The sequence below is a fragment of the Hydra viridissima genome, unplaced genomic scaffold, assembly GCF_058129835.1.
Source record: "Hydra viridissima isolate aposymbiotic clone 2 unplaced genomic scaffold, HvirCarnegie_v1 scaffold_11, whole genome shotgun sequence".
Lineage (NCBI taxonomy): Eukaryota > Metazoa > Cnidaria > Hydrozoa > Anthoathecata > Hydridae > Hydra > Hydra viridissima.
This window is the reverse complement of record NW_028324310.1, coordinates 1697843-1709661: the sequence shown is the minus strand read 5'-3', so window position 1 is coordinate 1709661 and position 11819 is coordinate 1697843. Positions and strand designations below refer to the sequence as shown.

Sequence of the window (11819 nt, the reverse complement as noted above, 5' to 3'; positions counted from 1 at the left end):
CAAATGATAAGAAAAATATATATTTTGGTTCTCTCATGTCTACTATCCTAGTCAGAGAATTGGAACAATAATTTAATAAAAACGTTTATTACTTTACAAAATTTTGAGTTTTGGCCGCTTTTTGACCATTTCGCTTCACTGTGTGGCGTTTTGATTACGTAAAGTCGCTAATGTCACGCGGAAAACGAGGTTTTCAATGATTAAAGTTTTTCCATTACTTTTATCACCGTTAATCCCGATAACATGTTACTTGAAACTCACCAGTTTCTGAAATGAGTTGCATCAGTAAACTGAATAACAGCTATACAAAGGTGTACTGGTCGTGACGAGACGACAAAGATTCGTGATGGACTCATTCTATATATAAAGAACGTTTGTTCCAGACATTTTACAAATGGTTACGATACCAAAGATCCAAAACACTCATTTTTTGAGTAGTATTCATCTTGATACTTTCAGTATCAGGATGATTATAATAAAAATTATTATTATTATAAAAATTTAATTATAGCTATATATATTGCTATACTTATTTATATATTGTTTTAATCTTTTACATGCTTCAACTATTGTGTATATAAATATGCATGGCCGTGAAACGTAATACAGCTGTAATGGCTGTATTATAAAATGTTCAGGAGCCCTTTGTTATCCAAACGAAATGACGTTTATAACCATTGTTTACTTGCATTAGCATAAAGAAAGTATTATTAAGGTCGACTTTTATGAAGTTTTTTTGTTTGTTGTCCTAACTCATGTTTTCAATTTTCATTTTCTCTACTGGATTGTCCAGTAATTCATCTAAATTTTGTAACAGAATTTTGCAATCAGTTTTCGATAAACGATCGAAATAATTATTTTTCGGTAGCAAAAAATCCCGACATTCCTTGCGTTGCAAACATCTTTTCAGACCGAACAAGATATCAAGAAATCGTAAGCCCATATTTAATCGCGTCCAAAATTCTTTACTATTGTAACTTTCATATGTCCAAAACAATAATGTTAGAAAATCATTTGGGTGTATCATACCGTAGCAACCTCGTTTTGATAAACAACGATCATTAACAAACTGAAAAGAGAGGAGTAATTTCGTGATGGAAAAATCTATATCAATATTTCGTAATAAAAGGTTGCGTGTTTTTATGAACAAAACATTCCATTTGATGTCATCACAACCTTTAGTTGTTAAATGTACCCCTTGACGGGTGATTTCAGTCTTGGACTTATTATCCGGCCATTTTCGCTTTTCTGTAAGTTCAAAAATATTGGGAAAGTGAGGCACACTTAATGCAACATGGAGCTCTATTTGATACGTTAAGTCATACGGCAGCAAACGAATGTTAAAGCGTATTGCATTTAGCGAAACAATATCAAACCTTATGCGTACATCATCAGGTAATAGAGATCGAGTTTCGTATTCTTTACAAATTTCTTTTGTAAAACACTTTGCGAAAGACGTAAACAGCAATTTGCAAGACAAAACTAAGCCATGAGGCTGGTTCACGCAGAGCTCTTTAACTTCTTCAGAAACATCCTTGTAAGGAACAACAACTAATGCGCTCAGAGTATTGTTTAAGCTGAAGCTTACTTGCAAATGCTTTAATATCAAATCATCAAACTCTATATAAAAATCTAAGCCAAATGGAGTTGTCCTTTCGTATATGGATTTATGGTTCAACTGCAATATTCCAAAAGGGAATTTGTCTTTTGGTAAACGTCCCAGCATTATATTTATAACCGTTATAATTTTCTGCAAGTGGGCGTAAAAACTCAACTTTGTTGACTGGCCTTCGACTGTCGCGCTTTGATAAACTTGATCAGTAAGTAAATTTAAATCCGAGATTTTTTTTGATTCTCGAAAAAATCCGTACTTCTTGTGCTTAAGACTCGAAGAACCTGTCAGCCAGTCGAGTGTAGACTTGTAAAAAAAGTAATTTCCACTTTCGTTTTTTAAATGTTGATCTAAGCTTGCCAAGCTACTCATTGCTTCATCATCATTTTTTTGATTACTTATTTGTTTGGCCGATGAAACAGTAGCAATTGGGTAATTGCTGCGAAAGATAATTCCTTTTATGTTTTCGTTGTTAAGAGTATAAACAGGGCCGTAATTGTAAAGGTTCTGATTTTGTTCCGAAGTCATCAACCTGCCACTCCAGTTATTCGGCAGTGTTATACTTGTATGTTTTTTTTCTGTGCTATTGATGGACTGGCGTTTAAGATAATCGTAAATTGGCTCTTCGTCTTCTTTCGAATTTCGAACTAGATTGTTTGAATTTTTTTCCGAATGATTATTTCTTTTCAACTTTCTTTTAGTCTTGTGTTTGAGATTGTTATTTTGAGTTGATGATGTAGATACGGAGGATTCATCCGTGAGATTTAAGGATGCAGAACGTCTGAGATTCACAGATAAATCTGAAAAGTTTAGGGAATTTAGATTAGTCATCTTCGTACGATTTACCGTTTTCTCGTAAATGACATGACTGTGTTTTTGTTCGTTTGATTTAGGTTGAACCATTGATATTACTTGGTTATGTGATAATGTTCCTTCATCGTCACTATCATCACGACGATTATTAATATCAGATACATGAAAGGGCTTATCACTTTTTGCAAAGCTATAATTTGAATCAGCACTAACTGATCGTTCAAATGTAACGCTGTGAGATTTTTGTGAATGTCCGTACTCCTTACGTGGTGGTGTTAGTTGAGGCGTTGAAATAGTTGACGAACTAGGATTTGACAAACTCGAAAAGAGTGGATGTTGATGATTTTTATTTCCAAACCTTTTGAAGTTTCTAATCGATTCATAGTCCGGTTCTTTCTTACGCATTTTAGTAACGGATGAAGATTTCATTTTTTACACCAATTAATTTTTACAGACATATAGAGCTAAAATATTTTTGATATTACAGTGTAGCCATTACATCCAAAAGATCCAACTTTAACAAAGCACTAAAACACCTTCTATATGATTTTAAAATATTCAACAAGCTGCCGACAATTTAGATTTTCTTAAAGGTTATTTACCGCAGTAATTTCATGGTCTGAGTAATTCTTTCATAAATAAGTAAAATTTGCGAAGTTATTCAACACATTCAAATTTCTTGTGTTACTTTGATACATAAAAATGATCCACTTTGAATCGTTAAAGATGAATGCTTTCTATTTTGTTTAATTTGTTGCGTCTTCACGCGAAATCTTTTGCGCATCAAATAAACATTACAAATTTGGAGCCATCAAATTTCCAATTTTTAGTTGCCTTTTTTTTTCCCCTTACTTCTACTTCATAATTTAAGCAAGTTTTAAAGAATCTATTTTTTTAGTTGGATCAGCCTGAATTCAAGTGCGGCATATTTTTTGTTCCATTGTTCTTAAATACCATCGATAGCTCTTTAAAAACACTCGAAACTTTTTCAAATATTTTCAAAACGCGACAAAAACTTTTTTGCAGAGATTAAAGTTGATGCTTTTTCTTGATGCAGCTAAATTCACATAACAAAACACAAGTCGAACCTTTATTATACCGAACCGAAATTCTAATCACCTTGAAGATTTTCATATACTCCTTTTGGTTAAAGAACAGTTAAAATTTTACCGAATATTATCCTATTCGGTAAATTCGAACTGCTTTTTGTCCCTTTAAAGGCTTGATCTCTTTAAAAGCTCGAGGAAGATTTAAATGTAACAAAAAATGAATTTTAATTAACTTTTTTTTTTAAACCCACATCCGTGCCAACTTTAATCATTAAGTTTATTTTTTCATTAGTTTTTTTAAAAAAGATTGATTAACAGTGAATTTGGCGCATAATTCAAAATTTTAACTAAATAACAAGCGAATTTTAACGAAGCGAACATACGTAATTGTATTAGCTTATTTATAAAAGTCCAATCAATTCACTTCAAACTGAATATTATTTCATATTTATGAATATTATTTTTAACAAAACATACACAGTTTTCTTATACATACGATTCCTTACTATTTTTTCTCTACCTCTTTTAAAATTTTTCTTTTTCCTGCTTTGTAAGGGCATATCCGAGGCACTAAAAATCCAAAAACATTTAATGCATTTTTAAAGCTCTTACTATTTGAAGAGATCACAATAGCTGCATTTTATTGCACACTTTTATATACCTACCGATTCCAGAAGCTGCGCCATCATTAGGACGACAGGACTCTCCTTTAAAACCTTTTGCAAACCCCATGTAATTAGAAGGATTTTGGTAGCTAAAACGGTTGGTTGAGTCCAGACTGTATTTTAAGTTAGGGAGTCGTCCTAAAAAAGCATGTGCGTCTGAAGCATGTAAAGAAAATTGTTTCCTTGAAACCTTTCATCAACTTTGGATCAATTGAAGAAATACTCACTTGGCATTTCGCACTGCCATTCATTCAAAAACTTTGAACAGCTGAAATTGATCATGCCTATAACAAATTTTTATACTTTTATAATTCATAACCGTTTAAGTTTAAAGAAAGAACTGAAGAAAAAGAGTTCCACCATTGATTGATAATGGTACTATCAACTTGCTACGTAAGTCGCAAGGCCAATCAAAGCGTCTTATATAATTAAGGCTAATCAAAGCGTCTTAAAAAATTCACGAGAAAAATTTAAAAGACAAAATAAACTAAAAGAAGATTCCTAAAGTCTTAATTCGCAGAAAATGAAAACTAAAATAATTACCAATATGCGAGATTAAGTTAGGAAATCTATTGGCTACTTGGCGAGAGGTTTCTTCTTGATCCCAAATAGCGAATCGCTTTAAACAAACAAAAAAAGACATTAACAAATAAAGTGTGTCCTTTTAAATGTACTAAGTACTCTTAGTACTTAGTACTTTTAAAAGTACTAAGTACTCTTAACTACCTGAAGTCTGAAACCTCAGTATTAAGTGGTAAGAAAAAACTATTTTTTCAAGCGTATGTTCATTTATAGAGTAAAATAAGTGTTTTAGGACCACGGAAAACTGTGGCATTTCTTGACGAATTTTTAAGGTAATTCAAACCTTTTTCAAAGCACAACAATTACCTGTTTTATTCGCATTAAGAAATCAAAACTTACTGGAGCCGTCGGATACAACGGCGATTGATAGACCAGGCCAATAGGTTGTGGATTATTTTTTCGTGTTGGCGATAAAAGAGTTCTTTTCACACGGGCTCGTCTTAGTGATGTGCAAAAGTCGGGCTCTTGCATGTTTATCACTTGAATTCGAACGCAGAACTTTTATCGAACTTGCGACAGACGTGTAATTGTTAACATGACGTCATTACACACATTATACACACTTGGTATTCTTGATGTTTTGTTTTATTTTGTTTTCTTATTTTCCAGCAGATTATCATTTAGAAAAACTCAGCTTGACATTAAAAAAAGAAAGAAATTATCTTTGATCGATAAATTTTCACAGAGTAATTAGTTGTCATGGTGAAATTTAGGTGGAAACGTAATAAAGAAAATTTAAACGCATTTTGTTTATTTAAGGTGTACGAAATTAAGACAAATTATTATTCCTTTTCAAGGTCAATCAGTATTTGATAATAAAACAAAACTTTAAAAGGCAGAAATATCAAATTAAAACTAAAAAATACTGAGAAAAAAACGAAATAAAGTTTAAACGTACCTAAAAACTATTTTCAATCGAAAATAGTTTTTAGGTACGTTTAAAATTTATTAATATAAAATATGACCCGATTGTTTTTAGCACATGTTTTAAGTATCACGGCATTGATTCAATAAAACTTTCAATCATCTTGATTGGTATTTTAAGCCCCAGTTTGGTCAGTTCCTTTTTAAGCACTTTGTAACTTGTTAATTGTTTTATGGTTCGTCGATAGTCCACCCAGCTCCATATTTTCGATCGGTTTTAAGGCGGGTGATCGTGCTAGCCAAAGCACGAGTCTAATACTGTTTTCAGCAAAATAGTCAGTGATTGAATGTGCTGCATGACATGGAGTATTATTTTGCTGAAATACCCAGCAAGATAGTCCTCCGTAACCTAAGTCGAGGTTTGATCGAGAATCGAGACTTGATGGCCTCGAATAAAACCAAGATTGAGATCAAACCTATTCTCCAAAATGTCGAGCTATTCAAAGATTGAACCATTCCTTCGTAGATTACATGACAGCCAACGGCTGAGCCTGACATACATCTCCAACAATTCCGACAATTCACTGCTTTGCTCACAAGCGATTTGTTGATTTGTGCACTCAAAGCAAGTATTCCTGCTTTTAAGTCGCGTTTGCTGAACATTTTTTTATCTCGTTTTATCGAGTTTGTGATTGAGATTAACAGTTACTGTGCAATTTTTTTTTACAGTTTTACAAACGCTGAACTCAGAAATGTTCAAACTCTGCCATTATTAAAATTTTATGACTTGACATTTTGGTATTAAATAATACAGTTTTTTTACCCAAGATTAATTTTTTGAATATATTATCTTTTGACAACTTACTATCAATTGAAGTTTGCTGAACATCAGATTTCAGGTTTTCACACCAAATGAAATAAAAAAAAAAAGAAGGCTGAAATAATAATCTAGCGCCAATAGGCTAAAGTGTCATAAAATTGCAAAAAACTTCATGAAAAAACTTTCCAACCGACGAGTTATGAGTTTTCTTTATCAAAGAGCGTTTAAATTTCATCAAAAAAAAAAAAAAGATGTAAGGACTTAATTGCTCAATAACTGTCATCACCCTCCATTTTGAATCAAATCTATACAGTAAGTAAACCATAAAAAAGGGAATATCCCATCAATCGGGTTACATTTCTTAAAAGAATTATTGCAGTTAAAAAAACATTAAGACGATTTCTAATAAGCTATGCCAGAAACTTTTTAATCTCTGACCGATTTTGAATTAAAAAGTTAGATGCAATTCTGACCCAACCAGTCATTCTGCTTAAAAGAAAGAATTGAGGAACACATAATGTTGGCAATGAAACTGTTCTTCGCAATTAACAAAAAGATACTCAAAGTTCGATTGAAGAGCAGAATTCTTAATTCGTTTTGATCAAAAAGCAAACATCAGATATATAGCACTTTAGTCATTTTATTAGCAGATTTTGAATTTTCTATTCACATGATTTTTTTTTGGAAATATCAGCATAAAATGGATTACTAGTAACTTTGATTGTATAGGAAAAAAGTTAGAGCCATTTACATATAAATATACATTGAAATCCCCAGTTTTTAAGATGTTTAGGCATTAGATCTAGTAATATCAATGTCACCATAATGAAACTAAAAACACAAGTTTGATTTCAGACCAAAATATATTCAGAGTTTATTGCACATACTACATATATTATATAAACATATGAAGACTATACAGGAAAAACCACAGATTTCCTATTTCAAAAAACTTTACATGTGCATCCTTTTCATCCTATACTGGTGCTTACCTATCACTTCTGACAATATACAAGCAAAATATTGCTATTATTAGGTACTATAAGTGCTTTAAAATGTTTAACATTAAAGACTGTTGAATTCTTCAAACACAAAATTCCATTTTTCTCAAAAGCAGAAAAAATGGACAACTGTGGAATTTCACCTGTACCCTTCATATGTATGTATGTATGTATGTATGTATGTATGTATGTATGTATGTATGTATGTATGTATGTATGTATGTATGTATGTATGTATGTATGTATGTATGTATGTATGTATGTATGTATGTATGTGTATATATGTATGTATGCATGTATGTATGCATGTATGTATATGTGTAGGTATGTATATATTTATATAGGTACGTACATACATTTGTACTATAAGTGCTTTAAAATGTTTAACATTAAAGACTGTTGAATTCTTCGAACACAAAATTCCATTTTTCTCAAAAGCAGAAAAAATGGACAACTGTAGAATTTCGCCTGTACCCTTCATATGTATGTATGTATGTATGTATGTATGTATGTATGTATGTATGTATGTATGTATGTATGTATGTATGTATGTATGTATGTATGTATGTATGTATGTATATGTGTGTGTGTATGTATGTATGCATGCATGTATGCATGTATATATATATGTAGGTATGTATATATTTATATAGGTACGTACATACATTTGTATGTATGTATGTATGTATGTATGTATGTATGTATGTATGTATGTATGTATGTATGTATGTATGTATGTATGTATGTATGTATGTATGTATGTATGTACATGCATAAATTCATAGACATGCATGCATTAAGTACCAGTGTGTTAGTCAAAGAACACCAGAAACAATTTGAACATGTATAGAAAAGGCCTAATAGCTTTAATAGAATAATCCAAAATTTTAAGATCTATTATATTCTCTTATCTACACACACCATACACAAGCATGATAAATGTATTTCAGTTGAAGCAGTTGATTGGATTTATCAAACACTATTTCTATAAATAACACTTTTTTGCTTTCATAAATTTGTTTTGGTAATTTCAAAAAACTCTAACAACTTTTTTTATGATAAAATACCACCAGTTATAAAAAACTAGCAATATTAAATTGTTTACTTGTGGTGAGTTCACTTTTGAAAGCTAAACTTTGGGAATTCTTCAACGTTGTCTCCATATTTTCTTTTTAAATTATCCAAGCCAAATTTTCTTCTCCCCTCAATTTCAGGATTGCTTTCAACAAGTTCTCCTTCTTTTAACTTTAGTGCTTTCGTTTTATAATCTTGAAGCTTCTCGAGAAACAATTTCTGAATTGGATCTGTAATCTCAGTAACTTTTGCCTGGCAAACTGATGTAACGCCAATATTTCTCTTTAAAGCAACCGTAAAACCGTTGCGAATATTACTCAATGATACCTTGTTGATAAAAGCCATTTCACGACTTTCTAATAGGTTTTAGAACTAACTAGCCTTTAAAGAGTGACTCAAACCGAAATTTTGTGTTGAAGGTAAATAGGCCTAGCAAAATGTCCTTTATCTAATAAATTGCAGAATGCGTGCTGCTCTTCCTCGCAATGCATTTAAATTGTAATTGTGAAGGGGCTAAAAACAATAGCCGAATTGAAAAAGTGATTAACGTGGGTAAGGGAGGGGGGAGGGAGGAATTTTGTATTATTACACTAAGCATGGGAATTTAAACGAAATTAAACATAAGTTTTAATTTCGTAATTTCGAAATTCGTGAATTTGTAATGTTTAAAAATTTCGGTTTTTCGAAATTCGCGAAATTTTTAAACATTACAAATTCACGAATTTCGAAATTACGAAATTAAAACTTATGTTTAATTTCGTGTCAATTTCGTTACTTTCAATGACCCGAAATTATACGAAATTATTTCGCGAAAGTAAACAATCCAAAAAATCGAAATTTCGTTCTCAATTTCGATCCGAAATTGAAATACGAATTTCGTTTCGTTTAATTTCGTCGATTTCGAAGGCCGAAATTCCCATGCTTATATTACACTAAACATTTAAAATATATCGCTAACTGAGGTTTACTCTATTCAAAATCCACTTTTAAGGTATTTTAAAAGAGCATATATTCGAGCTCCTATATTTTTAATATAAATTGCAGCACTTCTGTGCGTTTGATAAACAGGATTTGGTAATAGTGATAATAGTTAAGAGTATCATTTATTTGAAAGTATAATATAATTGATGTAAGTTTTAACAAAATCGATATAAAAAAAAGTGATTGCATAAATGTCATGTATCAAAATAGCAATTTTAGGAACCAAAAATATAAAATTTAAGTTACAAACCACTTTTGTATAAAATAGATAAATCTGAAGCGTTAAAATAACTTTTTTACTCCCAATTTAAACTTCTGGTCTTAGATACGTACTTTACTATATCACATGGTTGGTACATTCTTTTACATTCAAGAAAAATATTAAGTCTTCAACTCAAAGTAAAATAGAAATGATTTAATTGAAACAACATAAGTTCCTTAAAAAACTTTAAATGCAGTCACAGTTTAAAGCTTCAGAAAGTCTGTAGGGATGATGAAAAAATCTTTAGAGAGAAGTAGTCTGCAAAATATACTAGATTTACAAAACGTTTTTAAAGAAATCTGGGATAATTTTACATAAGATTACCGTGAGGTTGTTAGTTAATGGTATGACTGAAACAATAATAAAATGTATTCTCGCCAACAAAAGGTTATCGAATATAATTTCGTTTGTACTTTAAAAAACCTTCATGAAAAAGATATTGTTTTTATTAATTACTTTTAATAGTTTTAGAGTTAATTAAGAGATGCCATATTTTATGGTTATTATGTATGAGTAAAAATTGAAAAGAGGAATTTTAATCAGCCTAGAAAGCTAAATATTTCTATATTTTAATTTTTTTCCTACGAACATTTATGATTTTTAATGTATAAAAATAATTACACGTTGAAAATGTTTAGAGTATAAAAAACTTGTCTTTAGATTTAAAAAAAAAAAAAAGAAATTAAATTTTTGTTAATGGGTTTCAGCCGTATAATGATCTTGGTCACTGTGCGCATATTTATCGAAATGTAGGGTGGAATGCAAGAACCGAACTTGAGTCAAGTTCGACTTGAAATCTCAAGTTCGACTTTGTCAAGTCAGACTTGAAAAATTGACTTGAGCGAATGCGTAAACGAGACTTGAAAATTTCAAGTTCGTGCTTGAGAAAGTCGAACTTGAAAAATAGTCGAGGCGTTGAATTTAGGGCGTTTATCGGAAAATGCACTTCGCAACCAATAGCGGTAATGGATTTTTTTTACGGGAAAAACCTTTTACTGAAACAAATTCCGTGTAATGATATTTGTATAGTATACGATTAAATAAAAAGTTAATAACAGTAAAAAAAAAAAAGTTCGTGCTATGTATTTTTCATCAGAAAAACAAATTCATCTTGGCACTTTCAGTTCCAAATCCTAAGTTGTTGGTAAACAACGGTTGGTCATATGTACCACTTAAGTGATCAAGACAATTTCTCTTGATTTCTCCATTTTAACAGATTCCATTTGAATTAAAATACATGGAAATGTTCTAGAAAATGCAGAATCTTATTTTGACGCTTTTTGGGGATGATACTATACTACAATGTATTTTTATTTATCTATTTACTAATACTTTAATGAAAATAATGGTTTTTTTTTTAAAAATACTGAGAAAATTACTTTAAACAAAATTAGTTTTCTCAATACTAATACTACATAATACTATGTGTGTGTGTGTGTGTGTGTGTATATATATATATATATATATATATATATATATATATATATATATATATATATATATATATATATATATATATATATATATATACCTACACATATATATACCATTAACATATGTAAGTATACCATTTACATATGTAAGTCATTAGAGATCACATATGAAGACAGGTCTTCTGAAATTATTGGGCCACTTATAGAAACAGAAAAGAAAACTTTTAAAAACCATTGATAGCATCTTGCTCATTAACACATGAAAAAGAACAAAGTTTAACGTTAAACAAAAATCTCTTAATAAAAAAAATACAAAAAAGCAATATAATGAAATTCATGATCTTGATAAAGAACTAATGCAAAAACAAATAGAAATAGATGATATAAAAAAAAACTCTCTCCAGAAAAAGCAACAATACAAACAAAACTTTGTGAAAATTTTCACAGTTAAAATTTTCACAAAGTTTTAAAAAAGCAACACAACAGAATTATTCTATGTGAGGATTATTATTTTCAAAAAATATCAGATCCAAATTGTTTTTGGAATGTTTTAATTTATCACTTTATTTTTTATTGAAATTGTTTTTTTCATATATAATACTATTTTGAAATACAAAATGTAATTCTTTTGAAATAATATGTAGTATAAATATTTGAAAATAA

The 11819-nt window shown here is 30.2% G+C and overlaps 3 protein-coding genes across 3 annotated transcripts; all 3 read right to left on the bottom strand.

Annotated features, from left to right (window-relative positions):
* Positions 1-518: 518 nt before the first annotated feature.
* On the bottom strand, positions 519-3551 carry LOC149881639 (uncharacterized). The gene has a single exon (XM_090067575.1). The coding sequence runs from the start codon at positions 2852-2854 to the stop codon at positions 749-751; it is 2106 nt and encodes a 701-aa protein (XP_089923701.1). The 5' UTR covers positions 2855-3551; the 3' UTR covers positions 519-748.
* A 353-nt stretch (positions 3552-3904) lies between these two features.
* On the bottom strand, positions 3905-5455 carry LOC149881638 (uncharacterized). Its single transcript, XM_090067574.1, has 5 exons — positions 5061-5455; positions 4683-4758; positions 4367-4423; positions 4140-4277; positions 3905-4044 (listed from the first exon to the last, which is right to left on the bottom strand). Exons 1-5 carry the CDS (start codon positions 5190-5192, stop codon positions 3980-3982), a joined length of 468 nt encoding a protein of 155 aa, XP_089923700.1. The 5' UTR covers positions 5193-5455; the 3' UTR covers positions 3905-3979.
* A 1799-nt stretch (positions 5456-7254) lies between these two features.
* LOC149881637 (ATP synthase peripheral stalk subunit F6, mitochondrial-like) lies at positions 7255-8941 on the bottom strand. Its single transcript, XM_090067715.1, has one exon. It carries the CDS (start codon positions 8823-8825, stop codon positions 8523-8525), a length of 303 nt encoding a protein of 100 aa, XP_089923841.1. The 5' UTR covers positions 8826-8941; the 3' UTR covers positions 7255-8522.
* Positions 8942-11819: the final 2878 nt, after the last annotated feature.

Bases quoted from the DNA above. Each gene is read 5' to 3' on its own strand.
- LOC149881639 (XM_090067575.1), bottom strand. From the start codon at position 2,854: ATGAAATCTTCATCCGTTACTAAAATGCGTAAGAAAGAACCGGACTAT.
- LOC149881638 (XM_090067574.1), bottom strand. From the start codon at position 5,192: ATGCAAGAGCCCGACTTTTGCACATCACTAAGACGAGCCCGTGTGAAA. The intron at 4,424-4,682 runs GTAATTATTTTA...AATTTGTTATAG, and splicing joins TAACTTAATCTCGCATATTG to GCATGATCAATTTCAGCTGT. The intron at 4,278-4,366 runs GTGAGTATTTCT...ATGCTTTTTTAG, and splicing joins ATGGCAGTGCGAAATGCCAA to GACGACTCCCTAACTTAAAA.
- LOC149881637 (XM_090067715.1), bottom strand. From the start codon at position 8,825: ATGGCTTTTATCAACAAGGTATCATTGAGTAATATTCGCAACGGTTTT.